The sequence below is a fragment of the Halichoerus grypus genome, chromosome 12 (genome assembly GCF_964656455.1).
Source record: "Halichoerus grypus chromosome 12, mHalGry1.hap1.1, whole genome shotgun sequence".
Taxonomy (NCBI): Eukaryota; Metazoa; Chordata; class Mammalia; order Carnivora; family Phocidae; genus Halichoerus; species Halichoerus grypus.
In genome coordinates, this window is record NC_135723.1 from 19,580,552 (window position 1) to 19,596,330 (window position 15,779).

The window sequence follows — 15,779 nt, forward strand, 5'->3', positions numbered from 1 at the left end:
AAATGATCAAATCCGTTAAGATCTGAGAATAAAGTGTCATTTGTTCTTGCAAAAGAGGCATGTGTCCAATACAGAGCATTCTCTGTCCTCGGGAGCGGTCCCACCCCTCCACGTGCAGCAGCAAGTAGATACTGTCTGTGTTTCACTCCTGGGGAATTCGTCACTCCTGGCCCGCTTGGCGGGGAACAGACCTCTAGGTGCCTCAGTTCAGCTGGCTGGAGGCAAGTCTGGGTAGAGAACAGGCAGGACTCAGAGGAGAGATCTGAGCGCCTAATGGCACCATGCGCCTTGCCCTTTCCTTTCTCCGGCTACATCTGACCTCTCATTTCAGCCACAGAAGATGCGACTGAAAACACACCGAGGCAGAACTGCACCCCGATTCTCTGCTGAGTTGGAACCCTTTTATTTAGTACAAGAGAGCAAGCAAAATCCAACAACAGTGACAGCCACAAACAAAGGGAATAGGCATGGTACATACCTCCTTTCTTCACCCTGTGAGGAAAAACAAGAGATGGGCAAGAATTAACCTGAAAGTATTCTGCTCTGGTTCACATATAATAACTTGGAGCCTTGGGGCAACTGTGTTCCTTGGGATTCAGGGATTGATTAAAAGAGGGGCCAGGCTTGGGGACTAAAATGAAGGCTGGGCTCCCACCCCTGCTCCAAACACAGCAGTTCCAGCCCTGTTGGTGTGGGACTTAAGAGGTTCTAGGAGTTTGATAAGTTTGAAAACTATCGGCTTATAGAACTTGAGGGAATGTATTTTCTCTGACAGCACAGGTGAGAGCATGACCAGCGGGTCTGGCAATTCTTCCCGCCTCCCTTTTCTCCCCAGTAGCCACCTTGAGCAGAAGGCTTGGCTCACAGCAGGAAGCTTCAAGGGCTGGCAGCTAAACCCCGTTTTCCTATAACAGGAAGACCTGGTCTTGGATGCTAAGCCCCTTCCCAGGATAACCTTGGGTTCCATAATTCTGTGACTCTGATTTTCTTCTTTGCTGTTGGACAAATGTTGGCTGCCATATGGTACACCTGATTTCCAGAGAGGCCAGGCCTGAGCCTGTTATTACTAGCTAGTTTTTCTTTTTTAAGTCAACCATGTTGGAAACGATTAATATTTTGGATGTAAGTTAAGGCAACCAAGTTCAAGGTACACAGAACCATAAACTGCTTGAGAGTTGCAGTGTCTAGTGGATGACTGCCTGTAAGAACTTCTGGCCAAACCCCATTACGGAGCACCACCATCCTTACAAGCTTAAGTGTCACTCTTTTGGAACCAATTTTTTCTTCCAAATCAATTTGTGAGTAGAGCCCAAACAAAAATGCCTCTTTTAATTTCAGCAGATGCTCACGGATTTCTTACCTTGAAGTCAAGGTTGCCAATAGCAACAAACTTCCCCAATAAATATGGCAAAATGCAATGCACATCTTTATGCTAATGCCTTATACTTTTGTAGAGTCTTTTCATCCACAGATTTTAAGTTATTTGACAGTACTAGTTAATCTTCAAAACACCTTTAAAAGGTATAGGAAGTCTCATCACTCCCTCGTGGTGCCAAAACTCAGGTTCCAACATCCCGAGATACTTGAGCATAGAGCTAAACTTAGAACCTAGAATCCTGAGCTCACGGGGACTCAGCCACAAAAAAATAATGCAACAAGACTCAACAAACACTATATTAAGCATTTACTCAACATCAGGAACACTGCTAAGTGCTTCCTTTGCCTTTGTCATTTGATTGTTTACTTTTCAAATAAGGAATTGAGATTCACAAAGGTCGCCATTTGTCTGAGGCCATATGGAAAATGGTGAGCCCAGAGCCGAAACAGGCCTTGTCTCTCTCCAAAGCCCCAGGATCAGAACCATCATGCTGTCATGGGGGGAGCTTCTGAGACTCGAGAAACTGGGTCTAGAGAAGCTTGGAACAATGAAGCGCTCTCTCCATTTCACTCCAGTGTCTCACTTCCACGGAGTACATGGTAAGAGCACGTGAGTGAGCAGGAGGGAACAGGAGGGAGGGGAAACAGGCCTCTGCTTCCAGCCCTGGGGAGTGAAAGATTGGGGTCACATGCAAAAGAACAATGATGATTTAGTCACACAAAAGCCCAGTGAGTCACTGGAGCCAAAAGCTTAATTCCCTTAGCAGTTTTCTGTGCTTTCTCTAATTCCCTCCCATCCTTTAAATATTCTACAAATACCAGCACAGTATATCCTATCACTACTCACAACCAGGCTTTTTTTCTTCTGAGTCTTTTATCCAGGGCAAGTTCACCGGAGGAGGAAGCCCCATTTCACTGAGGATGTTTCAAGGACAGGGCAGGTGCCAGGAAAACCAGGCCCATTGGTGACGCAGAGGGTACCAGGACCCTAGGGGAGCCATCCCCCCACTGACTTCTCCTTCCTTCACTCCAGGCTCCTTCTCTGCCCTGGAGAGAAATCCTAATTCCTTCCATTCCCTCTCCTGACATCACTGGTAACAGTGGCCTAAAGGAAGTGGTGGAAAGGGCCCAGCCCACCGACAACTTACGGAAGTTTCTTGGGCTTCCCAGTCTTGTGGGGACAGTGTCTGTGGATGGCTTTGGCCAACAGGACGAACAGGGATCCCAGGAGGCCCAGAAGCAATATGGAGCCCAAAGTGATGACAAAAGGCACATACCACGCTGATGGAGAATAAACGTTTTTTCTCAGGACCTGGTAGATGACCCTGGGCTTGAATGACAGAGAGGGGGGCGGGTGAGCCATTTTTGACATCAGCACTCTCTCGTGTCAAGTGTTGGTTCTGCTCTTTGTTCTTGCTCTATACACGGGGGCATCCATGTGCTCACAGTTCTTGCTGCTTCAACCCATCAGCTTATTTATAGTCTTTCCAAGCACCCAGGAGATCAAAACCCAGAAAATTTAGGGAACTGAAAGCAACTCCAGGCCTATTTTTACTCTTTCTTCCCCTTCCCAAACGCTAAAAATCCCATTGGCTTTTTTCCCTGCCAAATCATGGCATAACCCTGGGACGAATATAGCCATTGTCTCTCACTGGGAAGGCATGCGCCACGACAGCTATTCTTTAACACTTCATAGGCTTTGCAGTGTCCCCTCGCAGCAAGCTGCACGGCCGGCTCGCACAGGGCTGACGCACAGCGGAACCTCAAGCTTGGCACTTGCTTCCTGGAGAAGAAGACTGTACCAAACAAGGTATGGAGATTTGGGGGCTGGAGACGTCACCATCAGGTCATGTAAGCCCCAGTAAGGTGGCAGCTCCTTACTCAAGGGAGCCTACTGGCTCCTACCACGAGTGAAAGCCCTTAAGATCATCTTATGCCTCCGTTCATTGGGGTAATATTGACTCCAGCACACGGGAGATGAACACGGACCAGCTCATGGTAGGACTCGGACAAACGGAATTTGACCACCGGTCACAGGTAGCTAAGGTTCTGATGACTTCTCCTCTAGCACACTGCACGTGTGGGGCTGCCTACTAAGGGCACAACTTTCCCTAGGAGCAGGAGGAAAGGGGGCAAAAGAGTTAGAGTCCCTCCCAGGAGCAGGAGGAGATAATCCTATTGTCAGACTCCGAGACTCTCTCCCTTCCTTCATCACACTGGTTTTATGGGCACCTGCTTGTTTGCTTCCTACTATCTACTACAATCTGTAGTTAATGAATGAATTTGGATACCTGTTTGTCATCTGTCTCCCTCTCTAGATCAGCAGCTCTCAAACTTTAGAGCACATCAGAATCCCCTTGGAGGCTTATTAAAAACACAGATTACTGGGTCCCACTCCCAGAGCTTCTGATCCAGTAGTTCTGGGGATGTGGCTGAGGACTCCAGGTTCCAGTATCTTTCCCTGGAGGTCATGGTGATGATCACAACTTCAATATTCTGGGGCGGGTCTAAGAATTTGCATTTCTAACAGGTGTCCAGGTGGTGCTGTTGCTGATGGTCTGGGGATCACTGACTTACTGGAAGCTCCATGACAGCAGAGATCATTTTTGGCTTGTTCACCAAAGAGCTTGGCATATTATAGGTATTCAGTCGATATTTGTAGGTTGAACCAATGAATTTTTTTGGAGTGGGGGTGGGGAGTAGGGTACAGATTGGTGCATAGGGACTCTTCAAAAGAAGTGGAGAAGAGCATAAAAGCAGCTACCTGCCTTCATGGACATTGACTTGCAACGGCTCTTACGAGCAAGCACAGAAGGGGTTGTGAAGGAAGCTGCTGGCCACACGCCCATGAAAATTGGCTCCTGCACCACAAGCACCACGCGTGGTCAATACCTGATCTATCACAAGTCAGTGCAGAAATGCACATTCTTCTTTAGCAACATAGGAAAAGCTAGTGGTTCTACAAATCCAAGGTCTCATTCAGATCTTTGTCTACCACCCAGTGACTACTCCAGTCCAGCCCATAGTTGGCATTCCTGGCAACATCCTAACACCTCAACTCTTTTCAGCCCATCCTATATTTCTCCTGGGTCAAGGGGGTCCATCGATGTACATCACGAGGGGTGTATCTGGGTAGTCCAGGTCCCAAAGCCCTTACCCTGGCGGTTGTGGTGACAACTGTGGTGGGGTGAGGAATGACGCTAATACTCAGCGTTACCGTCCCTGTTTCAACGTGAGCCTGAGCTTTCTTCCTGCCAGACAGCAAGTTGTCATCAGTTATGTAGACAAGTAGTTTGTAGTCCCAGATCTTGTCAAGCCCACTGGCATAGTCGAAGCCTGTCGCAAGGAGCAGACTTGTAACGTTGGACCCAGCGTTGGGAGAGAAGGTGAAATGACTGTTGATGTTGCCTAAATGCGACGTGATACAAGGATTTGGGGAAAAGAAAGAAAAGAGAGTGAGAAAGGGGTTTAGAAGAAAACTTCATTCCATCATTTCCTCAAACATCCACGCCTCAGGTGTCGACCGTGTTTCTGACACACCAGCACCAGGTCGGTGATAGGCTATGGGCCGAATTCACTCCATTGCCTTTGGTGGAACCTGGCTGGCCACCCTGGTGGCCACACCGGTGGTGCCTCCTGGCCCGGCCTGGGTCGCAGTCCCAGGTCCTCCCGCATCCACCCCATACCCGCCTCCCCCACAGCTGGGTTGGGGCTCAAGGCTCACAGCTTCGAGTGCCCGGGGCAGAAAAGCTGCCACCCAAGCCGTCCTTGCTCAGTCCTCTGGTGGCTCCAGACTCATTACCAACGGCAAACCAGTAAATGGAGCAGGAGACGATGCAGTTTGTACTCCCTTAGCAGCGAAGAGCTCCATAAAGGCCTGAGGGTTCTCCGTATGGATTCTTTCCATCTTTGGCAACTGCCGTGTGGAGGCAGTCCCTGCCCCTGGGTTTTGCGACACCGCCTGCTCGAGGCTCCCTACCGATAGAGTTCCCGCTCCGCCAGGGCTCAGCGGGCAGCCAAGATGGATTTTTACTCTTTCATATGGAATTGCTCTGCTTGTTTGGGTTTCAATCTCTGGCCCCAGCACTTCATTAGATGAGCTATTTTGGTCTCATTTCCATTGAGGGTGCTCTTTTTTCCCCCCCACAGTGGTATAAAGAGAGAAGGTGAATGGAGTAGAAGAGAATTCCTGAGGACACGTTTCAAAATGCATTTAATCTATTTAATCTATTATTATCCAGAGAGAAGACTGGGATTCCCCGCCCCCACTACAAGCTGGCAGGAAAAGAGGTGGTTGAGGAGGGGGACCAAAAAAAATTTAAACTACACTAATATGGTTTATGCACCATGATGGGTGGGAATTGTGGAGGGTGGGGGGTGCCATCCGTGGGGTTCACTGTTCCTTGGGCCTTTGGCAACCACGGATGGGAGTCTGGGAAGACTTAAGTGAGACGGGGAAGCCAAAGAACTCGGAGGCACAGGGCCATTACATTCCTCAACCTTGCTTCCCTCATTCAAAATACCCCCTGACACACACACACACACACACACACACACACACACACACACACTGTGCTCCAATCAGTGTATGAGCACAGACCCCCTTCTCCCTAAACAGCTGCTAAGGCCTCTAACACCAAGAGCCCTTGGAAACCGTGTACCTGGGCCCATGGAGTAACGAAACGACCTGGGGCTGGAATCAAGGTCGGTACACGTCAGCTTGAAATTTTGAATGTTTGTGCCAATTTTCAGATCCATGGGGATGGCCAAGAAATAAGAGTTTGGGGTACAAATTGGCTTTTCATCATTTTCTTCAAGGATGTTCACAGTTACCTAGAACAGCAAGAAGGTGGTCATGGTTAACAGCTAAAGCTCACGGAGAACTTACTGTGTGCCAGGCACTGGGCTGGGTGCTTTTGGTGGTCCAGCTCATGGAACCTCCCCTGAGCTAGATGATATGATTATTCCCATTCTCCAGATGAGGAAACTGAGGCTTAGGGAGATTAAGTAGTGGACCTCAGGCCGTTCCATTTGGTGAGCGGCACAGTTCAGGCGATTTGAACTCAGGTCTGTCCTACTCCAAGTCCTGGGCTATTAACCTCTGTTCTGTGTGTGTGTGTGTGCTTATGTGCATAATATATATATACACATTCACATACCACCCCCCACATGCATCTAGAAGCATGGGCTCATCCCCACATGATGCGGAGTTGTTTTTCCAGTAATGAAGATGAATTTACAGTGACCCCCTATAGTTCCTTGCCCATCGCCCTTGCAGATTGGAAGTTCTGTCTTTAACTCTGGAATATAGAACAATGGTTCTCAGCTCTGGCTCCACTTTGTAGGCCCACTCCAGACCAGATGAACTGGACTCTCAGGAGGGTGGGGCCCAGGCACTTTTGTAAGAGTTCTCCAGCTGATTCTAATATGCAGCCAGGGTTGAGAACGACCAGGATAGAAGGAGTTGACCTGGCTAAGCTGGGATCTCATCTGTGACCTGGCCTATGGGCACTTTACGAAGCCGGTGGCCCTAAGCTGCCAGGAGCAGAAGCTAGCCTCTTCTGTTTCATCGTCGTCTTTTATGCTTGGTGAATTGAAGTACGGACTGGGACGCCTGCCAGCATGGAATCATAGAATGTCAGCCCTGGAAGGGACTTACGTGATCATCACCCTTTTTAAAGGCTTATGAATTTTGAGTCGTGTTCATTCTACCTTTGAAATTTGGGGATTTCAGCTATTTCTGAGCCCGGGAATAAATTGAAATGTTCACTCCAGTTAGCTCCCAGAGTGGAGTCCATTCATTTTTCTCAAAAACCCAGCCTAACAAACACGACAATTATCTTCAGCTTAGCACGTCTTTTGCTCAGCTAGCAATGTCGAGCCTCGCACATCATTAGAAACATGTCCTATTAATTCAAAGCCAGTCATCAGAGGAACTGGACTGTTCAGGCGATGGGTTATCAGGTGACTCTCCATTTAAGAGAGAGAGAAATTGGGACACAAAGATAAGCGTTGCTCAGACCCCCTTGGAAAATTGGGATTAAAGTTGAGACATGAACTCCGTCTCCGGATTGAACCAGTCGTTCTCCGTATCACACGGGGCCGCCTGGCACTGGCCAACAGTTCATTTTGCCTTATGCTCCTTCACTTTATTAATGGGAAAGACCAAGAAATAGTTCCGTCTTTGCGGCCATCATATTATCTCCAGATAATCATAACCATGGACAGCACAACCCTATTAAACCCTCGTTACTCAAAGTGTGGCCTCAGACCAGCTGCATCAGCACCACTTGGAAGTGTGTTAGAAATGCAGATTCCGAGACCCACTCAGACCTGCCGACTCAGCATCTACATTTAACCAGATGCGCAACACCATGGTTGAGAAGCAGCAGGCCACATCATGTGAAGGTCTACCCTAGCTGATGTGATTCGGGAGGGGTAGAAACATGGCGAAACTAAGCATAGCGACAAAACCACACCGCTCTTCTGGAAGCATGCATCTCACCGCTAGCCCACTGCCAAAGTGAAGGGAGATCTAAAGGGTAACAGGGGGAAGCCGGCTGCGCAGAGTGGTCATCAGTCTTGGCACACCTCCCAGCCACCCACGAACTTGGGCCTACAGATGCCAATCTTTATTTCCAAGGCTCTGCTAGCTGTGTCCAAGTGTGCCGTCCTGGACACCACTAGTCATTCCCCTTACATCTGCGGGATGGGCCCTGTTAAGATTCCTTATTGCTACAGCCACATCTGGAAGGTGCCAGAAAGATCCTAAGTCAACCGGTCGGGCTGGTGTGAACACACCCAAGGCCCCACTCACAGTGACTGAGCTGCTGTCCTCGCCATTGGTGGCCTGGATTCTGAGAATATAGATGGGGGTTGTTTCGTAGTCTGCTCTTGTCACCAGCTGGAGTTCTCCCGTCTGGGGATTGATCCAAAATATGTTTGGGTACTGGAGGCTGGCTCCTCCCGTGGAGATGGAGTACACGATACTGCTCTGGGGGGAGTCTTTATCGGTGGCATGCACTACTCCCACCCGGGTTTGAGCTGGAAAAATAAAGTACCTGAGATTAGTCCTGCTTTGGGGGAGGGGCGGGAGGGGAGACTCCAGGAGCGCACATTCCCGTCACCATGGGCAGAAGGACTTTTGGAGGTCTCTTTGCTGCTCATACACTGTATGTTTTATGTCTTCAAGTCTATTAAAATCAAATTGTGCTAATGAGCATGCACCGGGTAACTGGCCCTATGATCCAAGCCATAGAGTAAGGCATTAAAGACAATTCATGCCTTTATATAGACTCCAAGCACGCCAATTATGTGCTCATATTACGTGATCATAAGCAACACTGCAAAGAACATCCTCACACATACTTGGTTCGCAGCAGTGTTGTCTGAATGTCTTTTGTCTCTTTCAAATTTTCTGTTATGAGCGTGAATTACTCTTACAAACAAGATGAAAAATAAACAGTTTTTGAAAGGGTTTAGCAACCGATGATCAGAGTATAGAATTTTATTTTTTTAAAGATTTTATTTATTTATTTGAGAGAGAGAGAATGAGAGATAGAGAGCACGAGAGGGAAGAGGGTCAGAGGGAGAAGCAGACTCCCCGCTGAACAGGGAGCCCGATGTGGGACTTGATTCCGGGACTCCAGGATCATGACCTGAGCTGAAGGCAGACGCTTAACCAACTGAGCCACCCAGGCGCCCTAGAATTTTTTTTTTTTTAAGATTTTATTTATTTATTTGAGAGAGAGAGCTAGAGAGCACAAGGGAGGGGGAGAAAGAGAAGCAGGCTCCCCGCGGAGCAGGGAGCCCAACGTGGGGCTCGATCCCAGGACCCTGGGATCATGACCTGAGCCGAAGGCAGACACTTAACCAACCGAGCCACCCAGGCGTCCCTAGAGTATAGAATTTTAAAGACTGCTCCATTTTGCTTATTTTACAAAGCTTGTTGGTGGGGCTGCTGGAGTTCTGGCTGGCTTGTTCTGTGGCTCTTTCTCATACATTGCACTCCTCAAGGGCAGAAACCTCTTATTTAACTGTATAGCTCCAGCGCCAAGTGCTTGACCCACAGTAGGTGATCGATAATCATAATAAGATATGTGAGGAATAAGAAGCTTGCTTATTCTTAAAATGCCTGCTGCATTTGTGCATCCGTATACCTGGATGAGGTATAAGGAATTAAAAGCATTCTCTTCAGAGCATTTTTGCCCTTTGTTTAAAACTTAACGCCAGGAAATGGAGACCATCCTCAAGACAGAAACTAATATGGAGAGGAGATCATTTTAGAGGGAGTGTTTGGGTTGGTTGGTTGGTTGGTTGGCTAAATAGAGAAGAAGAGGAAGTATCCATGAGTTAAGGATCAAAAGTGGGACTGAATGGGATTATACTAGAGTTAAGGGTCCCACCTTGAAGTCAGGGGAGTTGGGGAGAAGCTGAAGCTGAAAGAGAGGAAGAACCCGCAGAAATGGAGATGTGAACAGAGGGCACAAAAGAGTCCTCCAGGGAATCCTGTTACGGGCGAGAAAATGTCTTTATTTTGTTTTTAAATGAAGGAAATCTACAAATGGGAAAGCTCTTCTCTATTTTTAAATTTCCATTGTCTGCGTGAACGGGATAAAAATCACAGTGGAGACCGAGGGAAAACTTAGGCCACAAAAAGGAAAGATGAGCGGAATCAGGCACACAGACAAGGAAGCAATCAGGGGTTCGGAGAAACGCAGCTTAAACAATAGTTTTCCAAAATCTAGGTTTCACCTGAAGAGCTCCTCAGCAGTGAGGACAATTTAAAAAGAAATAAGAGATGCAATAAACACGAATGAGCTGTGAGTTGCCGTGCACAACACCACTCAGGGCCCCTGAGCTGAAGGCGGTTTCTGCTCCGTGGAATGAAGGAGTCCATCAGGAGCCCTGGGATCTGTGTCCTGTCGGCTCCTTACCTGGCCTTAATTCTGACACCTCAAATACGTAGGATGGCCTGTCAAAGGCAAGAGGAAACTCATTTTCGGGCTTTGTGAAGATATAAATGTAGATGTTGTCTGAAAGCAGAGACAGAAAAAAAATTAAATTGCAACACCCCCCTCTCACACATGTGTTTATTCACCATTTTTAAAGCACCTGCCGTGTCCCAGGCTCTGTGCAAAATGGAGGAAATACAAGGTGAAGAAGACCTAGTGGGTCCTGCCTTTGCGATGCTTACTTAGAGTAGTTAATTGCCTTTGGCTTAACATGTGTACACGTCACTGCGGATGCTGGAGGAAGTGCAAGAAGCTGGCTCATAGGGATATTTAGAGTTCAAACAAACGGGCCAGGGTGGAGCAGGGGTGCAGGGGGGTGGGGTGGTTCTGGGCATGTGCGAGGATACCGAGTTAGAGAACTACATGACTGTCTCAGGGAAACTGCAGTTTGGAAAAAGGGAAGCTTAGAGATGGGCAACCAGAGCTGACGCCAGAGAGTTAGGCAGGGGCCAGAGATGAAAGTCCTTGTGTGCTAAGCCAGAGTTTGAACTTGAACTGACAGCTATGGGGAGACACATGGAGGGCTTTCAGCGAAGAAGTAATATAATGCTATTTGCATTTCCTGAAAATCACTGTCAGAATGTGGAGGGTGCACTGGAAAGGGGCAAGACAAAAGCCAGACAGAAGGATCCTTAAAAGACTCTTAGTGTTGTAATTGAGCCAGGAAAGGGGAGGTTCTACGTTGAGCACTACTAGAGGAGGGGGGCGGGGCGGGGTGGGCAGCAGATCCTTGAGATTTTAGGTGACACAGAAGAAAGAACTCAGAGACAGATCAAAAGTGCCTGGCAAAGGACAGGAGGAGGCTGGGCTGATTCCCAAGTGTTCGGGTTTTTGAAGTCTCCTTTTGAACACAAATACCTAGCCCAATACCAAGTGCTGCCTAGCACAGTTTAGCTATTGCTACTCAAAGAAGATGCTTCGTGAAATAAATCAAAATGATACTTGCTTTTATAGTAAGGAAGGGCAACATCCTGCACCTGGATTATCACGGTATACTTATTGCCGGCTGCTAGATTACTTGAATTTTCATAATCTAGGTCACCAATCAACTAGATTAAAACAGAGATATCATATTACACAGAATAAACAATCCTTTTAATTAAACTGACAGAGATATTTTCATGTACTGTCAGTGGATATATAAATTGCAAAACCTTCTCTGCAAAGCATTTTGCTATAAGAGGAGCTTTAACAGGTTACATCCATACCTTTGCTCAGTGCTAGAGAATTTATTCAAAAGAATTTAGCAGGAGAATCTATGTTAAAGATGTTCATCAAGCCCTAGTGCCCAACAGCATAAGCTCAAGACTTCAGGTTACTTGAAGAGAAGCACGATATAGAATCCTATAGGCAGGGATATTTCCATCATTTAAAAGATTTATGCATATATGTATGGCATATTCATAAAACTGTATGCATAGGGAAGAAGACAAGAGGATAACACATCACAATGTTAATAGTGGTTCTCACTATTGAGAATGCTGTTCTGTGTTTTCTACATTCTACAGTGAAGTTGTATTAATTTCCTAAACAGAAAAAATAGAAATTATTTTTTAGCTGACGTGTGTGCATAAAATTGGTAAGACTTTCTTGGGGGTGGAAGAAAGGCTTGGGATGGGAGGTGGGGAGAGAATGCCTAGTGGGCTGCTGGTTCTCCCTGAGGCTCTCTATCCCTGATGCAAAGACCTCTCCCCACTCCCCAATCCCAGAACCCCCACTCCCAGGCCCCCCACTCCCTGGCCCCCCACTCCTAGGCCCCCCACTCTGAGACTCCCCACTCCCAGACCCCCCACTCCTGACCCCTCTGCCCTTTCACTTCCCTCTCCTCCTTCCCCATCACCCTCCATCGGGAACCCTGTAGGTAAAGGTCTCCACAGCTCATTGGGACCTGCCTTTCATGTCTTCCAATTCTGCTTGTTTGCCCCTGTGGAGCTGCTGTGGAGGGGGCCAGCTACACACCGGCCACCCCTCATTCTCCGCGGGGTCTCTAGTGGTTCCAAAGCCGGGGAGCTGGACTACCTTTCTCTCACTTAACACTTCTCTGGGCCAGAGATGAGCCCTCAGGTAAACAAAAGCGCTTGAGCCCGGAGGGCACTAACGTGACCTTGAGGGGCACACGGAACAGGCACGCCAACTGCAAGCTTTGCAGCAGAGAATCCAGTCCTTAGCACCCAGGCACAACTATGCATAACAAATGAGTCCTGGAACTTGGGTAAAATAAAGGGCGCATGGGGAAAACAGAGTCACTGTTACGTTTGTCAGTTACAGTCGCTTTGAGAGGGAGTTACCTTGGAAATTTCCCTCTACGGGGCAGCAAAAGCTCTATGCATGTTACACCAGCTTCCCCGATGCCCTTTCAGTGATGCAATGACCATTAACTGACCACGATTTTCCCAGAGCCAGCTGGATCCTGTGAAAATCTGCCGCTGCTCCCCACTCCAGATGGCGTGGTGAAGTTGAATTGGTTGTTTGGTGCTTTGCTGTCATCATCAAAGCAGAACTTGTTCAGGTCCAGAAGCAAGGTCCCCTTGGCCGCTCTTTCAGGCACCATAATGCTGCGGAAAAGACACGGTTCAATATTTTCCCGACAAACGGTGATTGAGTGCTCCTCCTGACATAGGCCCTAGGCTAGACACCTCTGCTTTAATTTCAGTTCAAAGCTAGTCCGCGGCGACTGCAGTCATGGCCTAATGGGTTCCCTGCTCTGCCCTTGCCTCCTTTCAGACTCTTCTTAACACAGCAACCAGAGGGATCCTGTTAAAACGTTGTCAGGTCACGCCACTCTTCTGCTCCTAAATCCCAAATGGCTTCTATTTCACTCAAAGTGCTCACTTCGATCGAGGGGGCTCTTCATGATGTGCGCGCCCTGCCTCGCCTTACCGGTCTGAACTCATCTCCTGCCGCAGTGCTCCCTGTTGGCTCCCACCACCGCGCTTCCCAGTGCTCCTAGAACTCCGCCCCCCCCTCCCCGTGCTCCCGGAAGTCTGACCTCAGGCCGTCCCCAGCTGTGCAATGCTCTTCCCACAAATGCCCACCCGGCTTGCTCGTTCACTTTCTTGAGTCTCCAATCAGTGTCGCCTTCTCGGAAGGCCACCCTGGCGCCCTTCTCTCAACGTTAGCCGCTCCTGTCCCTTGTTCCCTCTCCGGCTGCGCCCCTTTATTTTAAATTCTTAGCACTTACCCTTTTCCCATCTGCTACACAGTTACTTATTTATCCCGTTTATCTCCTGTTTCCCCCCCTGCAATGGAAGCTCCACGAGGACAGAAATCTTTGCTCTCTTCTTGGCACACGCACTAACGTCCGTTGAATGAGGGAATGGTGACTTGGGAGGCTAACACAGCCGTGAAGAAGAATATAAGAGAAATCCGGAATCCTGCCCTGCCTGCCCAGGGCTTATGACCTGGTTAGGGAAAATCGCTGGGTGCCTGCCCTCCTCACCTCCCACGCTTTGAAACTCGGGATTTCCGCCACTTGTGTTCTAATGGACTTTGACGTCATAAAAGGGCCCCCTAACATGTTAGTGCCATTCACCCAAGAGAGCTTTATCAAGGGTTGAATTCGGGCGTCCCGATCTCGGCTGACTCCAGTAGCACAAATGAGGAAAGCTGCCCGCACACTCGGAGCCATCTGGTCCAGCCGAGCTCGGTGTGGGAGGCCCCGAGGAAGCGTGATTAACACCTTTAGGCTTCAGTTCATTCAGGGACTTTACTGTGTCTCCAGATTTCAGGTTTTCCATCTATAATCTAGACATAAATCATGTCAGTTAGCTTTTGCTTCATAATAAACCAGCCCAAAATGTAGTGGCTTAAAAGGAGCCCCTTGTTATTTCTTGCAATACTCAGGACTATCCATGAGTTCTTTGGGCTCGTGTCTGGCTTGGCCCGCCTCTGTTGTCTGGCCGTCCGGTGGGGGCTGGCTGGTCTAGGATGGCCTCGGTCACGTCTCGTGGCGGGAGGGCAGTAGGTGTCTGCTTCGTGTCGTCGATAACCCTCCACGAGACGGGTCCAGGCTCTTCGCATGGACACCTCAGGTTCCCAAAAGTAGCAAAAGAGGGCAAGTCCCAATGCATGCATACTGTTCGAGCCTCGGCTGCGTCCCATTTGTGAATGTTCCAGTGGCTAAAGCAACCGACACGGTCAGGTCCAGATCCAAGGAGTAGAAAGAGGAACCCATCTCTTAATGGGAGGAATGGCAGAATCCCATTGTAAAGGGGTGTGGGTGCAGACAGAGAGGAATCTGTGGCTGGTGTGTGGTTTGGTTTGGTTTTTGCTGTCTACCTCAATCATTTCTCTCTTAGAAAAATACATCGTGGCTGCCATGAGAACATGTCTGGAAGATGCTCAACCAAGGACCATACCTGAACACAGACCCTATGCTGCTGTGTTCTGAAATCCATTGTTTCATATGCAGTGAGGCCATGTGCCTGCGACCGCGTGTCGCAGAGATACTAAGGGAGGCTCATTCCCGACCGGTGACCGTGGACTCTGGCACTAGGACTCCGCGATGCCCTAGCCAAACCTCCCAGAGCCTACGCAGCAGGCTAGAACATTTCTGTCCATCCTCCTTCCCTCTTCCCTTTGCTGAGGTCTGACGACTCTCCCAGCCTTGTCCAGCTCACCCCATTTTCTCCCCCAGCAGTGTCCCCTAATAAAAGCCTCACACATTTAATCCCGTCTTGGTGTCCTGTACTCAGAGCACCAGACTAGCATGTGTTAAGTTCCCTAATCCTCTACACTATCACCTCTCTCTGCAGCTAAACTCTGCTCCCTTCTATATCCCACATCATCTCTTCATGGCAGCTAACGTGGGCTCTGGGCTCAGCGAAGGCAGAGCAATGCCTGACAGCAAGGAGGGTCTTGGGCTGCTGAGAATAACTGGGCTTGCTTCCTGGAAAGCATTTTCTCTGACAGGTGCCCTTTGGCAGAGACAGCCTCCGTTTCAGCGGGACTGGGGTCCAAACATTTCCATTCCTGTCTTGACTATACAATGTCATGGTTTCATTTATAAGTACTTAGAATAGATATCACTTATTAAACACCAACGACATGCTGTATCAGAACAAGTACTTTAAAAGCACTACCTCTGATTCCCTCATCTTCAAGGGCTCTAGATTCTTGTCCCCATTTCACAGGTGAAGAAAGAGTGGTTCAGAGTGGTTTCGAGACCTGTCCCTGAAAGCTGGCGCAGGCAGGCAGGCTTCTCTATTGTCTGTGTTAGGAAATTTGACTGTAAGTTCCAACAATGAATCTCCAGGCCCACAGACATTTTGGGGACCCAGACCTTGATTTCGACTCTGCGGAAGCCAGAGTGTTGCATCATCCAAAGAATCCCGTGTCCTGCAGCCAGACGTTGCATGCTCTCTGCCTCTCGGGGCTGCCTAGAGTGCT

The 15,779-nt window shown here is 48.6% G+C and overlaps 1 protein-coding gene across 1 annotated transcript in view; it reads right to left on the bottom strand.

The window, feature by feature from the left end:
- CDHR3 (cadherin related family member 3) overlaps nucleotides 1-15,779 on the bottom strand; it is a 59,327-nt gene that overhangs the window by 4,724 nt on the left and 38,824 nt on the right. The window contains 8 exon segments of the mRNA XM_036067408.2: nucleotides 479-492; nucleotides 2,526-2,707; nucleotides 4,535-4,785; nucleotides 6,039-6,210; nucleotides 8,195-8,421; nucleotides 10,314-10,412; nucleotides 11,338-11,440; nucleotides 12,775-12,946. Of these exon segments, the coding sequence (XP_035923301.2) occupies nucleotides 479-492; nucleotides 2,526-2,707; nucleotides 4,535-4,785; nucleotides 6,039-6,210; nucleotides 8,195-8,421; nucleotides 10,314-10,412; nucleotides 11,338-11,440; nucleotides 12,775-12,946 (1,220 nt within the window).